A 27,881-nucleotide genomic window follows, 5' to 3' on the forward strand; every position below is an offset into this window, starting at 1 on the left:
AATGTCGATGCCCAATTCAGGAAATGCATGGAGGAGCAAACACGAACCCTGATTAGAATCATTTCCTAAAGAAGCATCACTGCCTCTAATCAACTGCCATTTAGAAGGAGAAACATCCTCTGCCAGCAAACACTGGACGTCCTTCCCAGGAGATGTGGCGACTAAGGACAGCATGGCTGGGAATAGAAGCTCGTTTGTAAACGAATATACGAGCGCTAAGAAGCAAAAGGAGGGGAAAAGGTGAGAGAAATCTTTGCAAGAGACTTAGCTTAGAACCACCTCACCAGGAATTCCATGTGAACTGGAACGACCTCCAGGAACTCCAGGAAATGCAGAGTGAAAGGAGCAGAACCAGAATGTTGCACACAGAAATGGATACATTGTAGCACAATTGAATGTAACTGACTTTGCTACTAGCAGCGATGCAATGACCCAGGGCAATCCTGAGGGACTTATGAGATAGAACACTATCCACAGACAGAGAAAGAACCGTGGGAGCAGAAGCGCAGAAGTAAAACAACTGCTTGATCACATGGGTCGCTGGGGATATGATTGGGGATGTAGACTCTAAACAATCACCCTAATGCAAATATCAATAATATGAAAATAGATCTTGATCAATGACACATGGGAGTCACATTGGCTATGGGAGTGGGGCGGGAGGAGGGGAGGGTAAAAACATGAATCACGTAATCATGGGAAAATTTCTTACTGAAACAAAAAATAAGAAAAAAATAAATTAAAAATTAAAAAAATAAAAAATAATCATGTAATCATGGGAAAATTTCTTAATGAAACAAAAAATAAGAAAAAATAATAAAATAATAAAAAAATAACACCAGTGTTAAAGGATGGAAGAGGAAGGAGGAAAGCAAAGACTGGAAAAGACCTGGAGGATTTTTCATGAGGAAAGAGAGAGAAGCTACTCCCACAGTTGGCCACCATCACCTCAGTCCTAGATATGGGGTAGGAGAAAGTGGAAATGAAGTTGGCAAGAGTATAGTCAGGAAGAACAACTGGACCAGGCACAGGAGCTGCACGACGGAGGTGGCACAATTTGAGAGGAGGAGAGCATTGAGTTCGGAGACATCGGGAAGGGGGAGACACCGAGGGCAGAGGGGGAAAATGTGTCACTCCTTATTATGAGCCAACTCAAAAAGATGACCCGGAGAAGGTTGCTAATCACTGGCTCACCTGCTACCTTCCTGACTCCACTGAATCGTGGAGGCTGACGTCCAGATCTATCCAAAGCATGCCTGATGAAGGTGGGGAGGGAGAGAAGGGAATGGGAAGGTTTTCTAAATGATACTGTGCAGCAGACACAAGTTTCCAGAGACACACATGGGGAAAGGAATAGAGAGTACAGGGTCCCTGCAATTGATGGACTGCCAATCAGAGAAAAGCCTGCCATTCAGAAGGAATAAACCATGAAATAATGAAAAAGCATTTCTTCGAGGGACGTGCTGTGGGCCAGCCACTGTGCAAAGCTCCTGGGACAGAGACACAAGACAGTAAGGCAGTGCCTGCCCTCGGGGCGCTCACACTCTATAGAGGGAGCAAAGACTCTCACAAGCACATGATATTCCTTGAAAGATGGAGCAACAGAGATAGTTCTGGCAACCTCATGCTTATCGGTGTCAAATGGAACCTCAGAGGGTCGGCAGATGCTTTCCAAACATTTGCTGCCCCCTTTGAGGGATTCCTCGCAGAGGAATCGGCCACAGGCGGAAGCCAGGTCAAGCCTCCTCAGTGATATCTGAGATCACGCGTGGTCCAGCTGCCCACACAGGAAAAAGCAAGTGAGGGAAATGGGTTCATTTTCCTTCCTGTCAGTGGCAGTTTGCCAAATGGTCCGGAGAGGCGGGCCCTCACTCCCCATGCCATGGCTGGACCAGGAGCTCCTCTTGAGCATTAGAGGCTAGGCAAGACGGGGCTGGGTTGCCTTTGGGAAAGGGCAGGATTTCTTTCAAGGGCTCCAAACTTCTCCTGGACACAAAAGGACACTTTTTGAACTCCGATATTCTTCCAGTGATGCTGTATGTCTGGCCGAGTCATGAAAAACCGGAGCCTCCAATGAGCTGAGGCTGATGCTCAGCCAAAGGGCAGAGAACTGTGTGAGCTGGTCCAGCTCTCTAAAAGCGAGAGGAATTTACAGGGAAAAATAAAAAAGAAAAAAAGAAAAACCAGCGTTGAGGACAGGATGGGAGAGAGAGAGAGAGAGAGACGGGATGCTCCACAGGAACCTCTGCAGCGGGAAGACTCGAACACACCAGGCAGTAGGACCCCGATGGTCAGGTATGGATGGTCCCAGTGGCCGTGCGACCACCCCAATAGCCCTTCTGTAGCCCTTGGATGTTTGCAAAGTGCTTTACAAAGGTTATCTCCTTTGAACTTTGCAACATCTGTGTGGAGCAGGTGCTGATATTGTGCCCATTTCACAGATGAGGAAACGGAGGCCGGGGAACTCATGTTTCTTTTTTTTTTTTTTGAAATGAGATCTTGCTGATGCCAAGTCCATCCATGCCATCCCCCATGCCCTAAGCTGCCAATTAAAGCCTCTTGAATCCCGACTTAAGCAGAAAAGTAGACTTGGCGACATGAAGATGAATCGCTTCCAAAGGGAAATAAGCAATTTCTTGACATGGCCAAAGTCCGGCACTCTCTTTCCTCCGGGAAAGGCCCGAGAATATCCATGTGGAGGGCCTCGTCAGTCCCTTCTCGGCTGGGATTCCATGACTCTCATTTTAATAAGTGGCCACACATAGAAACTCATTCACGGAAGTTGTCTCTGCATAAGGCGGCCTTTGTGGGGCTTCTCCCTGCCGGGAAAACCAAGAAGCAAACAGCAGCTTCGTGTGCAAACTCGGCTAGCAGGAAGGCGGCTCCTGGCCCGCGTGGGAAGCCTGGCCGGGACTCCTTCTCAGGTACCTGGAGGGGACCAACAGGAGGGAGGGAGGGAAGAAGGGAGGCCAAAGCTGGGCAATGGCAGCCGCCCCTTTGAGAGGCAGGTGTCGGCGGGTCCTCCCAGAAGCGCCCTTGGGAGCCCCGATGGGCTCTGCCGCCATTTGTCAAGGACTCGGCTTCTCGAGGACGCCTTTCCAGGTGGCGGGAGTCTCCCTGCGATTGGACTTCGTTCAGTCCTCCACAAACCACTGGTCTGAGGGGCAGAAACCCCAAAGCTGAGCCGAGCCTCCGCTTCTCCCCGGGCAATCGCTTCTTCCACCTTTCTTTCCCAAGTTTCAGTCCTTTTGCATCTTTTCTAGAGAGCCCAAAGGGGCTTCCCTGCCTCGCAGAGCTGCGTCCCACGACTGACCACGGGGCTCTGGACTTTCGGGGTCCCGAGGGCAGCCCTATTTCCTGGTCCTTCCTACACTCCTTGCTCAGGAGAGCTCCCCGTGCAAAGGCAGGCGCTCTCCGGCCCCTCGTCTGCCGCCAGAGCCCTGCTCCGGCTCTGAATCTGGTGGGAAGAGACACAGCCTGACCAGGCCGAGAGACTGAGCGGGCGCCATGTCTGTCTGGAGGAGGCATCACGAGAGACACCAGAACCACCAGCCACTTCACCCCGACGAGAAGGGAGCATCGATGGGAAAAACTTCGCTCCCATAAGGCCCTGGTTCTCCTGAGAGCCTGGCCTTCCTGTGGGCCAAACCTGGAGGAATCTGATGAAATGGGGTTGGAAACAGGCTTGGAAAGACATTCCATCCCTGAGACAGACGGCCAACCGCCACGCCGGTGTGCACGCCGGACGTTTGTGGGGCTCGGAAGGGTCCGACTCCTCAGCCTCCAGCTCTATCGGCCTCTGAGAGAGGGCTGGCCCGGTCCATGGTGCCGCACCAGAGGGGATGGGAAGGAAGACAAGCGATGCAGGGAACGCCCGGCCTTCCTCCAGGGGAGGGGGACGTGGAACTTCCTTTCCCATCTTGCTTCAAAAAGCGGAATCATCTTTCATCTCTTTGAGTAAAAAAAAGCAAGCGGCCAAGCCAGCCTGCTCTCTCGGCTACCCAGTGACAGAAGCCTGTTGGGGGAGGCGATGGGAGCCTGAAATACCAGCGGGGTCGGAGCCCCTTCCCGCCGAGGAGGGCCCTCGATTGGTCAGCAGCTTCCGCTGTCTTGAGCTCAGCTCTGGAAGCCCAGCTTAGGAAGCGCGCTGACAAGCTGGACCGTGTTGGGCCCTCTGAGGCCTGAGCGAGGGACAGATGGATCTCGAGCCTGGAGAAGAGCAGGCTGGACGGCTGGGAGGGGACAGGAAAGGTGGCTTCGAGTGTCTGAGGGGCCGTCACGTGGAGGAGGGCTGGACTGGTCAGCGGCCCCCAAATGGGGGGATTCCTCTCCCTCTACATCTTCTAGCCATGGTGGCCTGAGGAGGAGACGGCCACCAAGCACCTTCCGGTTCCAAGACTCTGGGATAATGCTTAAGTGCGATGTCCCAGGCATTGGCCAGGGGCTGAGGATTCAAAGAAGAAAAGGGGCCCGGAGCGTAGCCAGCTAAATCCAGGGGACCGCAGGGAGCCGATAACAAGGTCAAGAGGAAGAATCCGAAAAAGAGAAAATCGGAAGCCTGGGAAAATGTTGAGAGCAAGAGTGTCTGCCAAAGGCCTCATTTCTCCAATCCGTGGAGAACTGAGTGGAATTTATAAAATACAAAGCACTTCTCAATTGACAAGTGGTCAAAGGATCTCAACAGGCAATTCTCAAACGGAGAAATTAAAACTATCTTTAGCCATACGAAAAAGCTCCCAATCACTATTAATTAGAGAAATGCAAATTAAAGCAACTCTGAGGAATGACCTTCCAGCTCTCAGACTGAAGAAGGAAAATGAGAAATGCTGGAAGGGAGGTGGCAAAACTGGGACACTGATACACTGTTGGTGGAGCTGGGAACGGATGCGACCCTTCTGGAGAGCCATTTGGAATCGTGCCCAAAGAGCCATCAGACTCTGCATCCCCAGCAATGCCCTCACTAGGGCTGTATCCCAAAGAGATCACAGACAAGGAAAAGGGCCTCCTTGGACAAAAAGATTTCTAGAAGCTGCTTTTAGGATGACAAAGAACTGGAAGCTGAAGGGAAGTCCATAGATTGGGGAATGGCTGACCGAGCTGTGGTGTATGATGGCGATGGGATACTATTGTGCCCCAAGAAATGCCAAACAAAACGACTGCAAAGATTTCTCTGAAGTGATGCAGAGAGAAGTGGGCAGAACCGGGGCAAGAGAACATGGATTACGAAATGTCAGAAAACAGTTATTGAAAACTGTACTGCCGTCTGATCGGAAAAAACACAACAAAACACACAAGAAAGGAAAATCTGAAGGAGAAAAAGCTTTCAGCTGGGGATGCCAAAGGGAAGGCGGCCCCTGAGTGGGACCTAGAAAGAGGAGAAGGAATCCAATAGGAGAATGTGAGGGACGAAGGATCATCCACTCTGGGGGTGGGTAATCACTGGGAAAGGGGGGGATCTGGAATTTGGGGGTCCTTCAGTAAGAGGCCACAGAGCTGATCATCCTGCAGCAGAATGTAACATGAAGCACTCTGGCTAGACCAGAGCCTCCGAGGACCCTGACAGCATCGATCCACGGTAGGCCGTTTCCCCCTTTCTGATCCCTTCATCCTTCACATGGGGGCACAGTCAATCTCCATCCCTGTACCGCGAGGATTTCAGGGAACTCTAGTCTCCATCCTTCTAGCACGTGATCCCCTTCCCCACCTCTGTCCCTGCACCCAGCAGCCCCTTGAATAAGACCACGGGCGTCCCAGGGCCTGCCTTCCTCCTCCCGATCCCCAGCTCTGAATTGCTGCCTCCCAGATCGGTGATCACGAACACATCGTTTATCTCAGCTGCATGAATCCTGAGGCCTCATCCTGGCATCGAGGTGGTCCTGGATGCTAACTGGACACGCGGAATCAGAGGGGCCGTGACACGCATTTGAGAAATCTCTCTGGCCAGAAAGGGAGGCGAGGGGCTCGTTTAGCAGAGGAAGGGACAGCCGGGGGTGCCCGGGTCACGGCAAGAGACGTCCTGGAAGGCTTTCGGCAGACCAGGCGAGGCTCTGGGGCAGGGGTCGGCAGCGTATGGCTCTTGAGCCATATCTGGCTCTTTTGAGGGCCAGATCTGGCTCTTTCTGCAGGAGCCATGAAGTCCATTTTTTTTCAGGCGCTGTTCCAGGAGCGGCCCTGTGAGCACTGACAGCTCTCAAGAAATGACATTTTAAAAAATGTGGCATTTAGGACTCTCACGGCCAAAAAGGTTGCCGACCCCTGCGCTGGGGAAACCCTGACAGGAGGAGCCTGGCAGGAATTTCTCGTGTCCAAAAGCTGGGTATTGCCGTAGTCTACAGAGGTGGAGGCAGGTTCATGCATCTGCGTGTGATATTCTTAGGACGAAGTTCAGTTGGCGCATGGAAATCTGATTAAGGCTTACCTAAAGATTCTCGTGTCTTTTTAATCACTTCCATTTGTACTGCTTCTCATCCACCCAGAACCGAGTGCCAGGGAGCAGAAGAGGGTGCCAGATGGAGACGAGATGCGTCGCTGGAAGGATGGAATGACCATGCCCAACAGCACATCTGCCAGGGATGGGGCACACACGGAATTCTGAACACCACCTGAGGATTGCAGGATGGTTCTGGGACTTCCCCCACCCTCATCCCCTCATCCCCTCCTCCCCTCGGCCAAGACGCCAGGACTCGGCCCATCAGTCACCCTCCTATTGATTAGGCTTAGCCTAGGGGCCATGGGGATGCGGCCAAGCACCTGTCTCAGGCCCAGGCCCACTGAGAGAGAAGGGAGAGACTCCTGACACCAACGGAAACATTTCCAACACCAGCTGGAAAGACACATCTCCTAGCAAAGTCATGGCCGTGAGACCTACCTCTGAGACTGTCCCCTTATGGGGAAAAGCACATCCTGACCCAGTGAGGAAATCTAGGAGGGAAACTAGCTCGCACGAGAGAACGCGAATATATGTTATTCTGCTGATAAGCAACAATGGCGACCACCGAACCAAGAATGGACCAGCCCAAACATGTGTGCGCACACATATACACGCAGCTATTTCTGCCCAGTCCCATTGACCCAAGGAGAAATTAGTACAGGTAAGAAGGGACAGTGAGATATATATATATATATATGAATTATATAAATATAATAACTTAGCCTCTCTCTTCTTTCCATGAAAACCCCAAAGATCAAAGTTTCCCATTTCGCCTCTTCCTAACTGGAAAGAAAGGCACGCGTGCCCCTTCTCTCCTAGGGCCAATGAATACGCTCCTCCAAACAGCTGAGAGCTCCTTTGACGCCTCTGACCGTGGGCAGATGCTTCCCTCCTACCCGGTAATGTGCCTCATCCCCCTTGCCTTGTTGAAGTCTTCCGAAGTTGCCCTCATCTCCTTCCAAGTCTTGTTCAGCAGCTGGATGCAGATGCAAAAGAATTCCTCAAAGGACCGGTCATGGGTGAAGAACATGGGGTGAAAGTCGTTGCAGGTCTCACTGGCTGTGGGAGGAAGTAGAATGAGGAAAGAATCCAGTTAGAAGAGGGCAGGGATGGCAGAGACAAAGTCAGGAGGTCTCAGAAATGGCCACGAGCTCGGGCACAAGTACCCCATGGCACTTCCCTGAACTAGAGCCAGGAGAACCAAACAGGCAGGCGATTTATCCCTCGAACCCTCCATCAACGAGCACCACATAAGCTCTGACTATGCCTTAGACACCAGCGGAGTCGAGCCCTGCAGACACAAAGGCTCTGCCCTCCGGGAGCTTACATTCCACCAGTGAAGATCGCAGCTCTGTGGGGAAGCAGAAACAAGGTCCTTCCTAATGCTTTTGCCTCTCAATTCATTAGCTTCTGCTGAACGAGATGCTCAGCCCAGGGAAGCAGCATTCCAAGGGTTTCTTCCATCCTCCCACCCCCCGGAGCTGAATCCTGAGGGTTAATTTAAGCACAGCGTTAGACCCACACCATGGCTGCCAGCTTCTTCTTAGGCTTGCGGGCACCCAGAGGCAGCAAAGCCTTGAAAATGCACTTGCAGCTTATGGTTATCCTGTGGGCCTCCATCCATTTTGACAAATGCATGCGCCTTTCCCATCTCCATCTGCCTTTTTTAATAATCCTGAAGCTTTTGTGTCTCCGAGACAGAGACAGCCACCCTCCTGGGCAGGCCCCCTCCATCATCACCAGCCAAATCACTGGTTTCCCCCTTTTGTATAATTAATTACACTTTTGCAAATGGCCTCCTTAATTATTTCTCCCCCCTTTTCCTCCTCTTTCTGTCCCTGAGTTGGCAGTGGGGAGGGGGAAAGGGAAGGAGGAGATGACACTGTTCTCATTAGCCATCTGATTCCATTAACCGTTTATTTTCCATGCCCAGTTAACGGACATCTGGAGACTGGGTCAAGAGCCCCCATTTGCCTCCTCGGGCATTGGTATTCCTCAGGGCTGGGGGCCCTTTACTTCTCTACGAGTGTCTGACGGGGGGGGGGGCTTCCTGGTGAACTCCCACAAGCATTCTCTCATTGGACCTCCCAATGTGGCGCAGTAAAGCAGGCAGGGCTTACTGCCCTTATTTGACCGATGAAGAAACTGAGGTAAAGAGAGGCTAAGTAAACTACTTGTCCACTGAGCTAGTAAACTGTAGACCTGAGCCATGGGCTGGGACTCTGCTCGGCTGAGGACCAGTCAGCACAAAAAGCATCCCGGCCGTTTTAATACATTAAAAAGTAACTTGGAAAGATCAAGAGACTAAGAGGACTCAGAGGTGAGGATGGGGAAAAGGGGACTTCAGACCCGGGTAAGCCGGCAGGATGGGCAGAGAGTGTAGATGGTCATCAGGAGGATCATACACCTTTTACCCTTCCCTCCATTCTCATGGGCAGCCCCCTACATTGGGATGCCGCCATCCCTTACCTGAAAGACTCTGAGAGCCTCCTTCATGGCCTCCCTGACTCCGATGGCTCCCTGTTCTAACCACCTTGCATAGGGCTGCCAGAACGATTCTCTAGAAGGGCTTCCCTCCTCTCTCTATTGTATTTACTGATTTCTGAGGGTGAATGTTGCCCCCAACCCTGTCGGATGTTCCCACGATTGTAGTCTAGCCACTGAATCCCAGTCCTTAGTTTCTCCAGGGCAGGGACCTACCTCCCGCCTCTCTTGTCACTTAGTGGGCACGTAACTGTGACTTGTTCAAGAGAGGCGGCACCAGAGGTTGCCCATCTATGCCTGCTTTATTTACTTCTGAAGGGCACAATTTCCCCACGCTGGTTCTCGGCCTACCCCTCTCGCATCATTGACAGGGAATGAGTGCCGGCCTGAGGAATGAACGAATTTCAGAAGAATGCCAACTCCTTTGGCTTCTGAATTATATATAAATATAGCAGCCTCCAGGCCCTGTATCATCGGCTCCTCTCAGCACAATAGTACTAATGTGGCTGTGTCCACGGCCAGCTCTTTCTAAAGAGGAAGATTATACCTAAAGGTTGCTATAGGGTAAGTTGAGGCAGAAATGAGCACCAAAGTACATCTGAAATAGGCACCTCCCGTGTCCGGCTGAGAGGCAGAGCGGGGTCAGGAAGGGAAAAGAGGAGAGGCTCTAGAACCCCAGAGGGCCCTTTGGAGGGAGAAGAGCATAATCCCAGATGGGAATCCAGAAACTGGATGGCCTACTAGGCCAATGGGATGCCCAGTCAAAGGGGAGGATGGCGAGCGGACGAGGGTCCACGGGGTAGTTCCTAGGCTGGAGGGTCCGCACTCAGCAGGCCTGGGTGAACATCCTGCGCCGGCGAAATGCTGGGTTCATAGATTTAGAGGCAGAAGAGACCGTTGAGGCCACCTGGTCCAACAACTTCATTTTTCAGATAAGGAAAGGGAGGCCCCGAGAGCTTAAGGGATATCCCAATAGCAAACAGGGACTAAGTGCAAATGTGGGTCCTGGAGTCCAAGTACGCCATACTAAATGGCTTCCAAGTTTGACTCGTGCAATTTGCTGCCCAAGATGGCACGTTTTTATGGTGCTAGAATGTCAGCCCATGCTCTTAGTGTGCTGAGCTGACAGTACCCGAGTTCTGGCCACAGACCTACTGAGCCTCAGTTTTCTTCTCTGCCAAATGGGGGAGTTGGGCTAAATGATTTCTAAGGTCCCTCCCAGTTCCAACATTCAGAACCTCCGAAAGTGGCGGGGGTGGAGGGGGGGTGGGGTGTCATAATGCCTGCCCTGCCCGACACAGCATTTTTGTGGGGAGCCAGAGAAATGATGTCTAACAAAGGAATTCGGCTGGGACGCGCCAGTCAACTGGAAACTACAATGACGAAGAAAGAGGAAGAAAAGGAAAAGGAAGAGATCAGACAACCAGGTCATGGAAGAGCCACACAGAGAGTAAAATGGCGGCCAGCAGCTTCCCCCAAGCTCCCAACATCCACCTTGTTCACATCTCCGAAGTCCCAGAGAGGAAGACCCTGCTGACACGGCCGATGATCTCAGGCAGGCAGCACAAGTGGGGAGGGGGAAGATTTGAATTGCTGACCTGAAGCACACAGCTATTTAGGGGACCCAGAGCACAAGGCAGGCCGTCTCTTGTGCTGCTGTGGGCACAGGGCTGTCAGTCACACTTCCATAAACACCAAATTTATAAGGCCCCAGGAATAGTCCTTAAAATCCTATTACCATCTGAGGGCCTGGTATTAATTACAGGATTACAGCCTCTTTTCCTGGTTCAGCAGGAACACAGTCAGTAACTTGCTCGTTCTGTGGGAGGGCTGCTGTAAAGGGAGGCTGGCGAAAGGGCTGACTCAAGATTTATGTGCCTAGCACAGGGTAGGAGGCTGACTAGACAAGGTACTAGAAGGAGGAGTCCAGGGGCCAAGAGAAAGGGAGGTCATGCACTATAAACTCAAGGTCACAGTCACCAGCAAAAGTCCCAGGCCTTTGGGTGGGGGCCAGGAAGAGGGAAAATCTAGTTTTTCTTTTTTTTCTCTCTCTCAATTTCTTTTTTCCACCCTCTTTTAAAAAATATTTATATTTTACATTCTTTTAAAATTTTGATGGAACTCTCTTCCTCACATCCTTCTCCATCCACTGAGAAGGACAATGGTATCAATTATATGTATGAAATAATGCAAAACATATTTCCATATCAGAAGGAAGGAAGGAAGGATGGAAAGAAAAAGGAAGAGAGAGAAAGATGGAGGTTGGGAGGGAGGAAGGAGGGAAGGAGAGAGGAAAGGAGATAAATTCTATTTCAATCTGTATTCAGAGTTCCTCAGTTCTCTCTGGAAGTGTATAGCACTTTTTCATCCTGTGTCCTTTGGAGTTGTTTTTGATCACTAAATTAATCAGAGTTTATTGACCATATACAATATTACTGTGATTATGACCTCCAGGTCTTCACTTTACTTTGCATCTATTCATACAGGTCTTTGCTTATTTTTCTGAGCCCCACACACTTATCCTTTCTAGTAGCACGATAGGATTCTATCACAATCATAAGTTGTGACTTGTTCAGGCATTCTCCACTAGCTGAGGATCCTCTTGATTTCCCATTTTTGGCTATCACAAAGAAGTGTCATAGATATTCTAGTATATGTAGGTCCTTTTCCTTTGATCCCTTTGGGGTACAGAAATACAGTGGTATTTCTGGGTCAAGTTCCAGATCGTTCTCCAGAATGGTGGAACCAGTTCACTACCAACAGTTCATTAATGTGCCTTTTTTTCCTCATTCCTACCAGCATTTGTGATTTCTGCTAGGTGTGAGGCAGTACCTCAGCATAGTTTTAATTTGCCTTTCCACAATCAATAGTGATTTTCATGAGTAGATAGCTTTGGTTTCTTCTTCTGAATCTTCTTTGACCATTTATTAACTGAAGAGTGACTTATTTTCATAAATTTGACTAAGTTCCCTATATACTTGAGAAAAGAGGCCTTTGTCAACGAAATTCACTGCAAAATTTTCTGATATTACTTTATTGTCTATGGTAGCTTTTAGCACAATGTATTTTCTCTGATTATCTCTTTTGCTTAAGTATTTTTTTCTGCTTTTGCTTTGTTTTCAGATCATGTCTGCTATCCCTGCCATTGCTACTTCGACTGAAACATAATAGATTCTGCTCCAGACCCCCTCATTTCCTTTTTTTTAAAAAAAAAAACTCTATGTGTCTTTACATTTCAAATTTGCCTTTCATAACAACATATTTTGGTTTCTAATCCATTCTGCTATCTGCTTCTGCTTTATTGGTTAGGTCAGTTAGTGAAGTATTGGCATGCATGCCCAGGCAGCACTCAGGGAGTTGCTCTGTTCTTCCTCTTCCCAGTGCCTGAGGACATTTTTTGCATGCTCCACCCCTCTGTCCAGCTACCCAAAACAAACACTTCCTCCCTCCACTCTCTCTTCAGTAATGCAGGAAGGGGGGCGGGGAGGAGAAGGGAGAAAAGGGCAATTGATAGACACCTTGAATTTGCCCTGAAAATGTCTGCCAACACTGGCTTAGGCAATCCCATTCACATTAAAAGTTATGATTATTAACAATGTATTTCCCTCCATCCCATTTTCATCTGTTTATCATTCCTGCTTTCTTTTTATCCTGTCCCTCCTCAAAAGTCTGTTTGGCTTCTAACCACTGCTTCCCTTAATCCTCCCCACTTTTATCATCCCTCCCTAGTATCTTTTATTCCCTTCCCCTCTTATTTCTCCGTTGGGTAAGAGAGATGTCTCTATCCAATTAAGTGTGTAAATAAATCCTTCCCTCCTTGAACCAATTCTGAAAAGTGAATTTCAAGTATCATCCCTCTCCCTCCAATTTCTTTTCCGCTGTAAAAGCTCTTCCTTGTGTGTGACTCTTTTAGGTAAGAAAATTATCCTCATTCTAACTCTCCCATACCCCGTCTCCCAGAGCAATCTGTAGGATTTTATTGATAATTGCTTGAAATATGATGTCTAGACTTTTCTTGCTGTTGTTCATGGATTTCAGGGAGTCCACTAATTCTTACATGATCTCTTCTTGATCTATTTTCCAGGTTGGTTATTTTTCTGATAAGATTTCACATTTTCCTCTGCTTTTTCACACTTTTGATTTTGTTTTATTGTTTCTTAAAGTCTCACAGAATCATTAGCTTCTAATTTTTAAGGGATTGTTTTCTTTGGTAAGCATTTATTTTCTTTGACTGACCTGTTAATTCTCTCTTGTAAAGAAAAAAATAACCGCATCCTAATTTCTGTCTTAGAATCAACAAAATTTCAGTTCCAAGACAGGAGAGCATTAAGGGCTAAGGAAATGTGTTAAGTGACTTGCCCAGGGTTATTCCAGGTCAGGCCAGGCCCAATTTGATTCTAGGACCTCCTATCTCCAGGCCTGTGTCTTTATCCACTCAACCACTTAGCTGCCCCTAATTCTCTTTTCATAATTGTCTTGCATTACTCTCATTTCTCTTCATATTTTTCCCTCTACCACTCTTATCTCTTGAACTCTTCCAGGAATTCCTGCTGGCTTTGGTCTTAATCACCATTTTTCTTTGAGGCTTCGCTTTAGCTGTTTTGACAATTTTGTCTTCCCTTCTACCATGACATATTTTTGTGGTCAGGTTCTTTTTGTTGTTGCTGTTTGCTCATTTTCCCCAGCCTCCTTCTTCGCTTTGAACTTTATGTTAAAGTTAGGCTCTTATCACCTTGGGGTGGAGGTATGGGACCACTGTACCAAGTTTCAGGCATTTTTCATGCTGCTATTTTCAGAGGTATTTTTGAGAGGTCTGGCCCAGGGAGAGATGCAGATGCGATCACTATTCTCCTGATTTGCACTCCGCTCTTTACCCAGGAAAGGCCAATTCTCTCCTGTAGCCACAACTGCTAGTGCTTCTCTTAGCCTGGGAACTGAGACCAAGGCCCCTCTTCCCTTGTGACTGACTCCCCAGTGCTCCTTTCAACCATGGAACTCTGTCCCAGAACTTCAGGGGAAATAGAGGTGCCCATCAGCACCATTTGCCCCAACATTCTTATTGACTCTGGGCTGTGAACTCCCAAAATTATTGCTGCTGCCTCTGAAGTCCACTGATATAGCTCCTGCTATGTTAATAAGATCTATGCCTATTCTAGTGTAATAGTCCTCTCCTGAGGACTTCCCAAGCTGTCTTAGGCTCTAACCTTTCGTTGGCTATGTTTCTCCAAAATCGGATTTGAGAAGTTATTTTCAAGTTATTTAGAAGGGAATCTGGGGAAAGTTCAGCAGGGCGCTGGTCTGTATGCCACCATCTTAGTTCCCAAACCTGTATTTCTAACTCTATTTTGAATTTCCTCTTGAGTTGCTTTATAGGCTACTTAATGATAAAGTTGAAAAGGAGAGTTTCTGTCATCATTCTCTCATTTTCTAGATCAGAAAGAGGCCGCCTAGGGTCTCTTCCTAAATGTTCATGTCTCCACTCTCTTCCATAGGTTCTTGTCCATTAAAGGCTATGAGAGATTTATCCCCAGATAATTAATCACATGCCAGAGAAAGAGATCTTCCATTGAAATATCTTCCATTATTTATACTACTAATATTTATACAGTGCAAGGTTTAAGTTTTGCAAAGCACATGCCATATATTAACTCATTTGAGCCGGTGAGTTAGGTGCTATTATTTTCAAATGTAATTACAGATGAGGAAACTGAGGCTGAAGGAGAAAACTTGAGACCTGCCAAGGGTCACAAAGCTAAGTGTCTGAGGTAGGATTTGAATTTTGGTCTTCTTCACTTGAAGTTCAGCTCTCTATCCTTCTTTCCACTTCTCCTACTTCTCTATCCCTGCCATGGTATGTTTCATTATTATTATCCTAACCCTGGATGTGGCTCTACCTCTGACTCCTTGAGAAGATTTGGTTCTGTTTCCACTTAGGAACGCCTCTACACCCTTTCGGGGCTACCTTGAATTGTACAAGCCCTAAAAGTAAGTAGTGTCTCCCTTTGAGACTGCCCCTTCTTCTCTCCCTAAGCCAGGCTGTTTGATGCCTGGTTGATTCTCTTGTGCCCCATTTTCCATGGAAATGACTCACTTCTTTCTCCAGCTGTCTTCTGCCTACTGCGCACATGTCCAGCTTAGCTTTGATCTGTTCTCTGTGTTTGTTTTTGCTGGACTCAGAATCATGTTGGACTGTCTCCTCCTGATAGAGCCCAAAGACTCATTAATGATTAAGAGGTGTGTGTGTGTGTGTGTGTGTGTGTGTGTGTGTGTGTGTGTGTGTGTTTGTGCGCGCGCGATCACACGGGTGCATGTGTGCTGTAGATTTCAAGGGAAACTAAGCTACTAACAATTCCTGAAAAAGACATTGAAAAACTAATTATAAGAGAAACCCAAATTCAAACAAGCCTGGAGTATTACGCCATGTCCTCTGTCTAGAAAAGATAAACATGCTGGCTGTGGGGAGAAGACTTTAAGGGTCAGTACGACCCACCCTGGCCTGACTGGGGCGCACTCCTGGGGAGATACTCAAAGCCAAAATGACTTTCTAAAACTCGAGATGGTATAGGCAGGAGACCCGAACAGCTACTGAGTGATGAAGAGAAATCAGTGGTTCCCTACTAGCAGCATCCAACAATGGCTTTATTGTATCATCTTTTAAAGCTACTGACTGAAGAAATCATATCCGATGGTCCATTTAGAAATAAGGCAGAAAAACGACGAGACAACGAGCTGATTTGAATGTTCAACATCTTCAATGTACGTACTAGGCTCTGCTCCATTTCCCATTCTAATCTGGCAAGTGGGGTGAGTGAAAGAAAGGGTGGTGGGAGTGCAGAAAAATCTGAATCACCCCATAACAATAGGGAAAGCACTTGACTTCCCTTCTCTTTTGTGCTCGGAAGCTGCAAGCTCCAACAATTGCAGCAACTAGCTGGAGGGAGTCTACCAAGTTGGAAAGGCTCCCGGGATGGTCCTTGCAGCCGCTGCCTGTAGAGAGAGGGCAGGCCTAGCTGAGAAGTGCAAGCAGTGTCTTTACTAGCATGTCATCAGGGCCCTCAGTGATGAAGTCGTTGGATGTGGTAATCGACCAGAGAAAACTACAGAATAGCCCTTCGTCCAGGGCAGCCCCTTTAGCCTCCTTGGTGGCAGGGCCAAGAGAGCAGGGAGGGTCATCGATTTTAGTCCAGCTACTGACATCGATCTAATCATCTGTATTCCAAGCAGAACCTACTACGGTCAAAACAGAAGCCCACGAATATGGGCATTTTCTCCAACAAGGGCAATAGGACACGAGTACGTCAAAAGACACAGAATAAGAGGCCTGGACGGTCCTCGGCGATCACGGAGTCCAGCCCAGATTCAAGATTCCTCACCACAAAACAGTCAAGAAGTGATTCTCTGGCCTCTGCTTGAAAGCTTGCTAGGAGGGGGAGCCAGCCTCTGCAGAGGCAGCCCATTCCCTTCTAGGATGGCGCTACACAGTGGCATGATTTTCTTTCCATCCAGCCCTACTGTTCCTCGGTAGGCTTCTGGGCAGTTTCCATTTTTACCAGACAGGGTCAGACAGAACCAGCATAGTCTCTCTTTCAGGAAACGGCCTTTTAGAACCTCAACGGCAGTTCTCACACCTTCCTTCAAGCCCCCCAAGCCCTGCACCCACATCTAAGTCTTCCCTCCTCCAGGCTAGATATCCGCTACGTCTCCAAACTGCCCCTAAGTGACTCAAATTGAAGACTCTCCCTCATCCTTTGATGGGTGTGGAGCAGCGTCTTTCCTAAAACGTGGTGCCCAGAACCGATGGCCAAACTCCAGATCTGCTCTCAGCAGGGCAGAGTGCCAGGCTCCTGTGCTACGCTGTCATGTAGGATTGGGCTGCCAGTTTTGATCACTGGACACTATGTAAGGGATGCCAGGCAGGTAATGTCAGGCAGGAAAGGCAGGGCTCTTCTCATAAGCATTATTGAGGGATCCCAGCTGGGTAGTCTGAAGGCTACACTGTTCCCCAGGCGATGCCAAGCAGGAAGCAAAGGACCCCGAGAGATCTAAGGGGGTGCTCTCTGGTGGATTAGAGCAGCGGTTCCCAAACTTCTTTGGCCTCCCGCCCCCTTTCCAGAAAAATATATTCCTTAGCCCCCTGGAAATGATTGTTTTTTTAAATTTTAATAGCAATTCATAGGAAAGATGAACGCACCCGTGGCCATCACTGCCCACCTGGATCCCTGCAGCACCCACCAGGGGGCGGTGGTGCCCACTTTGGGAACTGCTGGATTATAGGAAGAAAGGGCAAGTGTTGTATAGAAGAAGAATTGTGCCTGGCCTGCAATCCCCACCGAGAGAGGGAACAAACCCAACAGCAGCTTCACAAGTAGTTAAAGGAGGATGCTGGGGGTTTGGGGAGAAGGCAGCTACCCCAGTGGAAGCCCTTGGCTGTCTGGCCCTCTCTCAGGTGCACGTGCCAGGCAGCTGCTGCTCACAGGTGCAGGCTCTAGCCTCCGACCTTCCCAACTTCTAGCTGTTCTAGGGGAAACGGGCAAGAGGCTTCGGCCAAGTTTGGATGGCACTCCGCCCTTTTTACATGGATGTAACTGAGGGCAAAAGGCGAACTCCCAAGTCTACCTGCAAGGGCAAAGCCGCGTTCTGGATTTAGAGCTCAGAACCTAGAACCGCAGATTCGTGAAGCTTCCCAGGGCCCAGCGGATCTGCTGCTCGAATCCCCTCATCTCCCAGAGGAGGACGCCAAATGCTGACGTGCCCGGCGGCTTGCCAACGTCTTACAGCTAGTGAGAGGCAAAATGGGATTGGAAAGGTGAAGCATGAATTCGGGAGAGTCTTCGGCTCGTATGCAGGATGAACGGACTTCTCAACGGACTCGAGAGTCTGGGAAGAAGGAGACGGGAGGCGGCCGGCACCAAAGAACGTCTCCAATGAAACAAGTATTTCTGAAGCACCTTTGGGGTGGCAGGCAGCGTGCGAGGGGGCTGGAGATACCAAACAGTGACTGAAAAACCCCTGTTCACGAGTGGATTCTCATTACAAATGCTTGGAGCAACCGGGCACTGGGTTCTCCAACAGGATGTTACTATGCTTAATACGGAATCTTCCTGAACTTCTCCTGAGGAACTTCCCCTTCATACTAATAAACTGACCATAGTAGGCTCGTTCCTTTTCAATCTCACGTTAATATATTTATAGAATGATATTTAATCTATTTAATCTCATCTGTTACTTTATATAATTTAGGTTTTTCTGAAGAAAACTTATTTTCTCCATTTCTATGCTATATTAACAGGCACAATAAAGACACATTTTAATATCAAGAAAGCAAATCAACTCTATTCTTTACGCTCTTTTAGGTGTTTACGTGCAGGCAGAGAGGCCTTTGTTACGCTCTCAGATGACGAGTCTGAATCCTCGAAAGCCATCATTTTATCCACCTGCTCGAGAGTTGCCGGGAAGAAAACCTCCAATAAACAGAATGATGAGGAGAATCAAGTCATCACGAGGGTCCTGGGGGTGGGAAAGCGATGATGATGGCGATGGTGGTGGCGATGGTGGTGGTGATGGTGGTGGCGACGATGATGGCGATGATGGTGGCGATGGTGATGGCGATGGTGGTGGCGATGGGCATTTACCCAGCTCCTGGCACACGTCCTCTCACGTGGCCCTTGATTGACGGGCTGGGCCTGCACATTCAAGGCCCTCGTGGGACCGGCACCGACGGAGTCTCGGGAGGGGACGAGTGCCGGCCACCCGGCCAGCACGCATCGCTCGTCGGCACACTTGGGACGTGTTTTTAATAAAAGTTAACAGCGAGCGCGGGATCTGGAAGAAGAGCCTCGAGATTCGTTGTGGGGAGGACGGAAGACCGAAGGCCGCCATGGCACCTGCCATCTGGCCACGGGAAAGGGCCTGCTTCCTTTAGCCGTAAAACGGGCGTAACGAGCCCAGCAGCTCCCTCAGAGGTGGCGACGCTGCGCCAAGCTGAAGGAAGCTCATCGCTCACAAGGGGAGGGTGAGGGGACAAAGGAAGGCCTCAAGGACAAGCTGTGGGCTTGGCCTCCCTTTCATCCCGGTGATGCATTCATTGCCTGGAATTACAGAAGAGAAAAGTGTGGCCCCAAGACTCGCTGGATCTGAAAAGGCCCACGTCGGCCATCAGACCGCTCCTGAGCGGCTGTATCTCCTGTCCTGTGGCCCGTCTGGAGAGGACAAGGTGTGCCGGGTCACGGGGCAGCCCGGGTAGCTGTGGCAAAGGGATCGGCGGCCGCTGGCCTAGACGGAGTCCGTGTTCTGGGAATCGTGGCTGGGCGAGCAGAGGGACTCCGTCCCTCGGACGCTTTCAGGTCTGCAGGGCCCTCAATCTAGGCTACTTTCTTCTGGGCTTGGAAACAACCTGGGACAGCCCGTGGCTTAATGGGATTGGCTCCACTGGACAGAACAGTAAACCAAGGCAGAGGGGAAGAAACGGCCAGCTCACGGTTGCCCAGCTGGTCAACAATCAGTCCATAAACATTATTCAGCACTGTCTACCTGCCTGGCACCGTGCTAGGCACAGAGGCCCAAAGAGAAAAAAGAAACCCACAGTCTCTGCCCTCTGGGAGCTTCCATTGGGATGGGTGAGGAAAGAGGCACCTCGTAAGGCTACACAAAATGCAGGGATGGGCCTGGACCTCATCAGCAGCTTCCAGGGGAGGGGACTCCCCCCACCACAGAAGGCTGGTGGGTTTGGTGGAGCCTCTCCTGCGAGAAAGCTGCCCAAACACGGAGAAGTGAGGAGGCGGCCCGGGGTCCTGCCTCCCCCCGCTGCACCGCACTGCCTCTCGCACCCGGACAGAAGGGTTGTGAGGAGAGGACACTCACAAGGAGCGGGCCCAGAAAGGCTTCCGGTGGAGGCCAAGCCAAGCGCCGGAGGAAAGGCCGGAGCCCAGGCCATTTGGGCGCCATGCGTGGCCCTCTCAGCGCTGCTCCTCTGGTCAGCATTCTGGGATTTGAGCCCCGATGACCGGTGGTCCTCAGGGATGGGGGGGCCGAAGGAAGACGGCCTCGGGGTGAGGCTTCTCTTCCCAGCACAAAGGGGGGGCAGATGTGCCAGAGAAATCCAAGGGGCAAACGGCCGCCGAGGAGCCGAAGGAAGACTCGACGTGTCACTTAGAAGAAAGAGGAGAATTCCAGTTTCAGAGAAGAAACCGCATTAAAAAGCAGGAAGCAAACGCCATTTTCTCTCGTAAAACTGTTCAGACAAGCCCCAGTGCCGGAGACTGGACAGCAGGACGCGACGCGCTGCTGGAAGCACAGGAGACACCCAAGCTCGGATGGCAGGCCGGCCTGATGGGCGGCTTCAGGAAGGACAGCCCGGAGCCCCCGGGGCTGGGCTCGCCGTGGGATGGGGGCTCTGAGGCCAACCAGCTCCTGAGACGAGGCTTCGCAGCCCGAAGCCTCGGGGCTCCGTCATGGCTTGACGCGGTGCTGGGATGGCCGCGGGGCCGGGAAAGGGAAGCGTCCAGTGTTTCCTGCCTGAGACGGCCTCCATCGCCGGGAACAGGGGCTGCTTAAGTACCTGGATCCTCGCCGTGTGCCGCCATCGTGCCGCCCATCACCCACGTCTCGCTGGGGCAGGAGGACGCTTTCATCGTCGCGCTTCCCCCCTCGTCAGTGCAGCCACTCAGAAGGCATTTCCTGGGCCGGGGGCTTTCCACGTCCAAGAAGGCCACCGGAGAAGCCCAGTCAGAGGTCTCTGCCTCCTCGTCTCCGGGTAACCCGGCACGACAAGCCCAAACTCTCGTGCCCAGGAGCTGGGCCCCCGCCTCGGGGAGCGGAACATTCTGTGCCCGGACCTTGCGGGGAGACGCCTGGCCATTAGAAGCCCCGTTCAAAGAGGCAGGTAGGGCCGAGGGGCCGAGGCTGGGCAACAGGCAGGGAGGAACGGGGCAGGCCAGAGGGGCGAGGGGTGGGCAGTGGCCAGCCAGAGGGCCCTGGCTGTGGAGGGCAGAGGGGAGGGACCACCACGGCAGGCGATTACGGACAGACGCGTTTCAGAGTCCGCACAGGCGGCCCAACCTTGGCGGATGGGAGTTCCAGGCTGTGAACGCCTGCTGGGGAACCAAAGGAGCGTCATGGAGGCAGGACGTGCACAGATGGATGAATCGGGGGACGGGATCCAAGGGGATAGCGGCATCGACACGGAGATCCCCAGGCTCCGGGTCGCACGACTGCAGAAGCTGGCCGTTGGCTCTCCAAACGGTGACACCCGCTCATTTATTTATCAATCAATAACTTGTGGATGAAGGAACAAACCTCAGGACCCAGCAGAGCCCCAGGAGAAGCCGGATCTGTAGCTTCATCCCGGGATGGTGGCAGAGGAAGCCCCGCTGAGAGAGACCCCACGTGCACAGGCCAGGCCCCGGCTCTCCGCTGGCCTGAGGCGCCCCTGCTTCAGTTCTAGGTAAGCGTCATGAGGAATAAGCAAGTAACCGGGTCGGCTAAACGTGGACCGGGCAGAGCCGAAGGCCTAAACCTGCGGGCTGGGAAGCTTTATCGGTTTATATTAAGAAAACGATTTCAGTCCGTGGTTCTTTTGCCATCCTACGGATTCTCTCTCTCTGCCTCTGTCTGTCTCTCTCTGTCTCTCTCTGATTCTCTCTCACTCTCTCTCACTCTCTAGCTCTGTCTCTCTCTGTCTCTGTCTCTCATTCTCTGTCTCTCTCTGTCTCTCTCTCTCATTCTCTCTCACTCTCTAGCTCTGTCTCTCTCTCTGATTCTCTCTCACTCTCTAGCTCTGTCTCTCTCTGTCTCTGTCTCTCATTATCTAATGAGAGGACCACAGGCTTTATCAGACGTTCAAGGAGGACCATCACACAAAAAAAAGCCTGATTTAGTCTAAGCCCTTCATTTTACAGATAAGAAAACTGAGTCACGAAGAGCCTAGAGGAGCTTTGAACTGTTTTGTGACCCAGGTGTGTGGGGCAGGATCTGAATCCAGGCCTTGTCTCTTAAGTCGAGGCTCTTATGCCCTCTTTATAGTACGCAGACTCGTTTCAATAGGCTTTCAGAAGTACTTTGTGAAGCACGTTCTGGACGCCAGGCCCGAGGCCCGACATCCCTAACCCTCAGTGATTTCCTGCTCTTCTCAGCCCATTCTTTGCAGAAGTCAGTGAAATGCTCTTTATCCCAAATGAGAGATTCAGTCGGGGCCTTCGGGCCTTTCCACAAACCCCAAATTGGCTCCATTAAAGCAAAATGACCAGAGGAGACGGCGGCCATCATCACTATGTTGGCTTCTCTACAAGCCAGGCTGGCCTCCCCTTCCCCTTCCCTCCCACACGAGCGGCCCCTGCGGACGGAGGAAGGTGGGCTGCCCCCAAGACAACCAGAACCAGGGCTCCGAGAGCCCTTCCTTTGCCCGTGGGTTTTCTTCTCTGATAATCCACGCTCCCGGGTTAAGTGACTGGAGCGCAGACACCAGGAAGAGGGCCATCCCTTGGCCTTGTCATGGTTCAGTCTGATGAATCTGGTTCCTGCCAGAAAGGGATGGCAGGGGGTGGCCAGGGGTCACGGGCGATTAGTGTGCTATTCCGGTTAGGAAGCTTTCGAATGGGAAGAAAGGAGTGATTAAACTCCCAGAACTATCCGTTGCCGACTGAGAGCGTGGAGGATCACAGAAGGAGATCTGGAAGGGACCTGGGAGGTCTCTGAGTTCATCCTCCCCCTCATTTTATGGCTAAGGAAACTGAGGACCAGAGATGTTAAACTGCAGACAAGAGAGTGACATGTCCAGGGCCACCAAGACTAATCCAAGGGCATCACTCCTCCACTATGACTCTCACTGAGCTCTGCATTTCGCAAATAAGCTGTGGACTAGAACTGTTTAAGAAAGCACAAGAAGATGGCACAGTGGATGTCAATGCATTTGCAATTAGGAGGATGTGAATTCAAATCCTGCCTCAGAACCTTACTGACCACATGACTCTGATTAAGCCCCTTTATGTGTTTGCCCCAGTTTCCTGGACTGTAAAATGAGGATAATGATAGCACTGACTTCCCAGGGTGGCTGTAAGGATCAAATGAGATAATATGGGCTTTGTAAGTCGGAAAAGGTGATCTAAATGCCAGGCCTAATGACAGGTTCTTAGTGGAGAGATTTTCCTATTTCCAGAAGTTATCCAGGTGGCCAATCCCTCCAGCAATGTACATCATGACCGTCTATGACTCAGAAACATGGAATCACAGACTCGCAGAGCTGGAGGACCCTCGTGGACTCTAGAACCCCGAGTTCCTGCGCAAGCTTGCCCAGGACTGCTCATCCATGAATTGCCTGCAGGCTTCCACCTCCCAAAGTAGCCCATCCCCCTTGGGGGCATCTCTGAAAAGAGGGTTTTCCTAACACCAACTTGACCTTCTCCTTTGAAATGTTTGACTCCTGCTGCCAGGTATATCCTTCAAGGTGGCCCCTTGACTGCCGCCATTTTTGTTCTGACCTTTCCAGGTCAAAGAACTTGCCCCTTGGCAGAGGTTATGGAGGTCAAATCAGCGGGAGCAGCTCTGAGCTGAAGCAGTGGCCTCCCACTCCTTCATCCCCTTTTCCTCATTTTTTGCTAACACAAAAATCCCAACAACCACAAAGAAATGTGAAGAAACAAAACCAAGACTGCCCTTGCTGTTAGCATTCGTGTTCCTTGGCAGTCTCTTTTAGCATTCCTCACATTGTCCTCGTACGACTGGATGTCCTCCATGCTCTGTCGCTGCCTCGGAGCATCCCTGGCTTCCTTCAAGGCTCACCCAAATGCTACATTCTGCAGGAGGTCCTGCCTGCCCCCCCCCAGTCTGCTGGGGTCCTTCCCTCTCAGATTCCCCTCCAGCTCCTCCAAAGATAGTGTGACTAGTTCTTCGCCATATCATGCATACCATACTGCGCACCCACCAATCAAGGCCTTGGGGTTATCAGCTGACAGCTTGGCTGGGGCTTAAAGTTCAAAAAGACTTTGGGAACTGAGAATGACCCGGGACCATCTCCACCTCTGAGCAGGAAGAGGGAATCCTCATCTTAAAGACTGAGTTCTCGAGAGAGACTCTGAGGAAGAAGGGAGACCTCAAGAGCTGACAGGTCAGAAACAGCAGGGAAGGGAAAGAAAAGTTAGGGCTCGCTCCCCTCTTTGGGAGGGCCGCTGGCCTTGACGGCTGTCTCAGAGAAGAAGATTCAGGGGCACTGCCCCTCGTAATGCCAATGGGAAAGCCAAAGCTCCTGACCTCTTGATGTTCACGAAGTCCTTCTCCAAGGAAGGTTGGGATAAGGAGGTGGCTGGAAAGGTCTTTTTTTTCTTCCCTCTCAGGGCCTTGGCAGAGCTGCTCCACCACAATGCTGGCTCGCCATTGGAGTTCTGGATTCTGAACTGGTCGGGGATTTGGCCAAGCCCGACAGGGTGTGACTGATACTCTCCAACCATCCACAAGACACTTCCTGTGTGATGCCATCTGTTTTCATCAAATCCATACCTAGTGTACTACTTTGAGCGACTAATGGATTTAATAGAAGCGTCTAGGCCTGGTTCAAACCAAGTTTCTGTCTTTGATTCTAGACCTCAAACAGGTGCTCTCACCGGATAAAGGCAATGGAGTACAGAGCACCCCGTTACTTGCTTTTTCGGTGGTTCAGGGGTGTCGGCCTCTTATTGAGGCTATATTGTTCCCTCCATTAGAATGCCAGCTCCTTGAGGACAGACTTTTTGGGGGGTGGGCTGGGAGGCGGTGCTGTTTCTTTGTATCCCTAGTGCCTAGCACAATTCTTGGCAAATAGTCAAGTGCTTTCTAGATGTCTGATGATTGACTAATTAAAAAATGTGTTGATTAGTAAGTTCCACGTGTATCCACATTAGTTACTTTAAATAATTCCTTTTTTCTTTCTCACTGGAATTGTTTCTCTTCCCTTCTCAGAATATCATTATTGGAAGGTCCTCTCCTCTGCAGAACTGGCTTTCCAAGCCAAAAATGTCAGCCGTGGAACCCAACCTTTCTTTTTTCTGAACTCACTGAAGCGGACTCTCCCCAAATCCAGGGCACCAACCTGCAACAGGCTCTCTACTGCGTGTGGGTTCTGTCCCACTTGGTGGGACTCGGGGCACCTTTCTACAGCTTCTTTCCAAGGTATATAGATGGGTAGCTAGACTCGAACATATTCTCCTTCTCCCTAACTTCTCAGTATTGATAGAAAATATCAACATTCATCCTCGTATTACTGCGGTTCAGTTCCTACACTATCTCCTGATTGGCTGGTTGTGCCAACAACTATACTCATATCCACTTATGGGCTAAAACCTGCTTAATTTATCCAAGGACAATAGGCTCAGCCATGAAGACTCAGAGGGAGCATCGGAAGCCATCTAGTCCGACCCTCTTCTCTTACAACAGAGAGGAGACTGAGGCAGAGAAAGGTTAAGTGAGGTTCCCAGGATGCCCCAGGGCAGGGGAGCAGAGCCACTCTGCCCCTTTCCCAGTCCCCTGCCACCATCCCTGTGGAAGACCACGCAGCCCTCAGGATGTTCTTGACTTCATCAGCTGTTACTGTATTGGTGGGTTCCTGAGGAATTGGAATGAGAAAGTATCCTGATGAGGAAGAAAAAGAGAGCAACATTCATTGCGCCATCTGCGGGGTAGACGTGCCTCAGAGGAGGACGTGGCCTCCTTTTCACCGGCAGTCTGCGGAGCCTGCGCCCGGGGCCAGGACCCTGCTGGAAGCGGGGAGATGGGAATGAGCCCAGCATATACTCCCTTAGCACCGGCTGAGATTGCTGCAAACAAGGAACTGAAGGTGCAGAACTGGGGTTGTTGGAGTTAACGCTGCTGTAGGTGGATTGATCTGGGACCCGCCAGTGGGTGTTTGGGCAGGAAGAGCGTAAAAGCAGTTGTGAGGATTTTGGCAGAGAGCTGAGACCCCAGGGAACCCGCTTGCCTGCTGCTTTGAACTTCCTTGCCAGCAGTTTTTATGTTTTTATCTTCACAAACCGCTTTTCCAACACCTTGAGAATTGTTCCTCCTTGAGCATATTGGAATACGATTTCAATAAAAGGGCTTTATTGGAACCCTCAGGCTCTTAGGGAGCCCATTGCACCAGATACGAAAGAGGGCCAACTGGTCAACCGCATGATGGTCATGATGGAGGCAGGCTTGCTGGTCCCACATGGAGTGGATGAACCCCGAGATTCTGGGGTTCTGCTTTCAAACAGTCTAGAGCTGGTAGGAAACAGGGGGGCTATCTGGTCTAAGCTGCTCCCTCTGCAGATGGGCAAAGAGGGAAGGGAAGAGCCCAAGTCCTACGTGTAAGAAAGTAAGTGGCCAGGAATGAGCCTTCGCTCCTCGAGGCTCTTCTCAATGACTTCCCACAATTCCCTCTGAACATTCTTTATTTAGCCTCTTTTTTTCTGAATATTTTCCTAAACGATCTAAGTCCAAATTCCTATCCTGGTAAGCAGAGGGAGGTGAGCACAACAGATTCTGCACGGGATGATGGAGACTTGCTCGGCCTCCTCACAAATGGTGTTCCGTTTGCCTCTCGTGCCTCTTGTGCTCCCGATGCCGAAGGACAAAAGGAGGGCGGCCGGCCACGAAACATCCCGCCACGAGGCCACGCAGAAGGCATTTCCTCTCCGACCAAAGTTCTACTCCTAACCGCTTCTTTCTCATAAAAGGCCGTTAGTTCTGTCTCAGCAAAGCCAGGCAAACATTCAGTTCATCACAGGCAAGTTGGGGGACCCTCGCCTCAGGGTTCACCGGACTAAGTGTGCAAGTACTATAGGCTGAGACAAAGAGCAAATGTCACCGCCTCCAGGAAGTCGAATGCCTGCCAAATGACCGTTTGCACTTTATGCAGACTTTCTACAGACGGAGTAAGTAGTGTCTGCCCCGATGGAGTGCCACCTTCCTGAAGGCAAAGACCACGGCTTTGGGCCTTCGTATCCCACGAGTCTGGCACGTAGACGGCGTGGAATCAATACAGGTCGATCGGCAGCTCTGCCTGGTCCCAACTCCTGGCCGAGCGAGCGAGGGGCTCAGGCTTGGGCTCGGCCCCTTCTCTGCGCCTTCAGTGCCTTTCGTCTTGGCCGGACTTGTCTCGCCCTTCAGAGGGACGAGTCTCCAGCGCCCAGAATGGCGAGTGCTGCTCACCCCGAGGTGAGGGGGACCCCCCCACCCCACAGCCCCCTCCCTCGCTAGAATGGCAGGAAAGGTCTCTTGGCCAAAGGTTTGCTGGTACGAGTGAAAGCCGAATGCAGAAGTATTCACTGGGTCATCAATGAGGTGATAACCAACTGCCCTGATGGACTCTGGCCTTCCTCCCCAAGGCGTGAAGGCGTGTCACCAAGCTTTAAGGACTCCACTGCACTTTAGTTTGTAGCTGGGGGGCCTCATTCCCTCTTAGCCAGAGGGATTTGTAACCTGGGGGTCTCTGAGCCAGAAGGTGGCCTCAGTGGTGGCCAGGAGCGCTGAGAGAGAGCCCGAGGGGCCACCTTCCTGGCACTTCCAGGGATCCATGAGCCCAGTCGGGAAGCCTTGGTGACACACGGCAAGAGGCAAAGGAAGAAGTGAAAGAAAAGCTGGGTTGTGGCGGAAGGGGGGAGCCTCAGGGGGGCCACGGGGAGGTGTCAGCCTGAAGGTGTAGGCGGTAACTGCCTCTTCCAGGTCTAAGGAATGTTCTGGAAGGTCTGTTCACTTAGAGCAGCTCCAATAGACGCTGCTCACTTCTTCGCTCAAGCATTTCCCGTTTCCTGGTGTTTCCTCATATACAAAGAAGCCAGGAGTGAGCCGGAAGCTCACAAATGTTGAATTAGGGCCCAGAGCTGAACCCTTCTGAATGTTAGTGGAGCAGCTGAGTGGCTCAGGGCATAGAGAGCAAGACCTGGAGATGGGAAGTCCTGGGTTCAAATTTGATCTCAGACACTTTCTAGCTGTGTGACCCAACGCACTAACCCTCACTGCTCTT

At 50.8% G+C, this 27,881-nt stretch overlaps 1 protein-coding gene across 1 annotated transcript in view; it reads right to left on the reverse strand.

The window, feature by feature from the left end:
- Nucleotides 1-27,881, reverse strand: part of ELMO1 (engulfment and cell motility 1) — a 227,036-nt gene that overhangs the window by 75,875 nt on the left and 123,280 nt on the right. The window contains exon 13 of the mRNA XM_044676775.1: nucleotides 7,353-7,489. Within this exon, the coding sequence (XP_044532710.1) occupies nucleotides 7,353-7,489 (137 nt within the window). The remainder of the gene's footprint in view (nucleotides 1-7,352; nucleotides 7,490-27,881) is intronic.

The sequence above is a fragment of the Gracilinanus agilis genome, chromosome 1 (assembly GCF_016433145.1).
Source record: "Gracilinanus agilis isolate LMUSP501 chromosome 1, AgileGrace, whole genome shotgun sequence".
NCBI lineage: Eukaryota > Metazoa > Chordata > Mammalia > Didelphimorphia > Didelphidae > Gracilinanus > Gracilinanus agilis.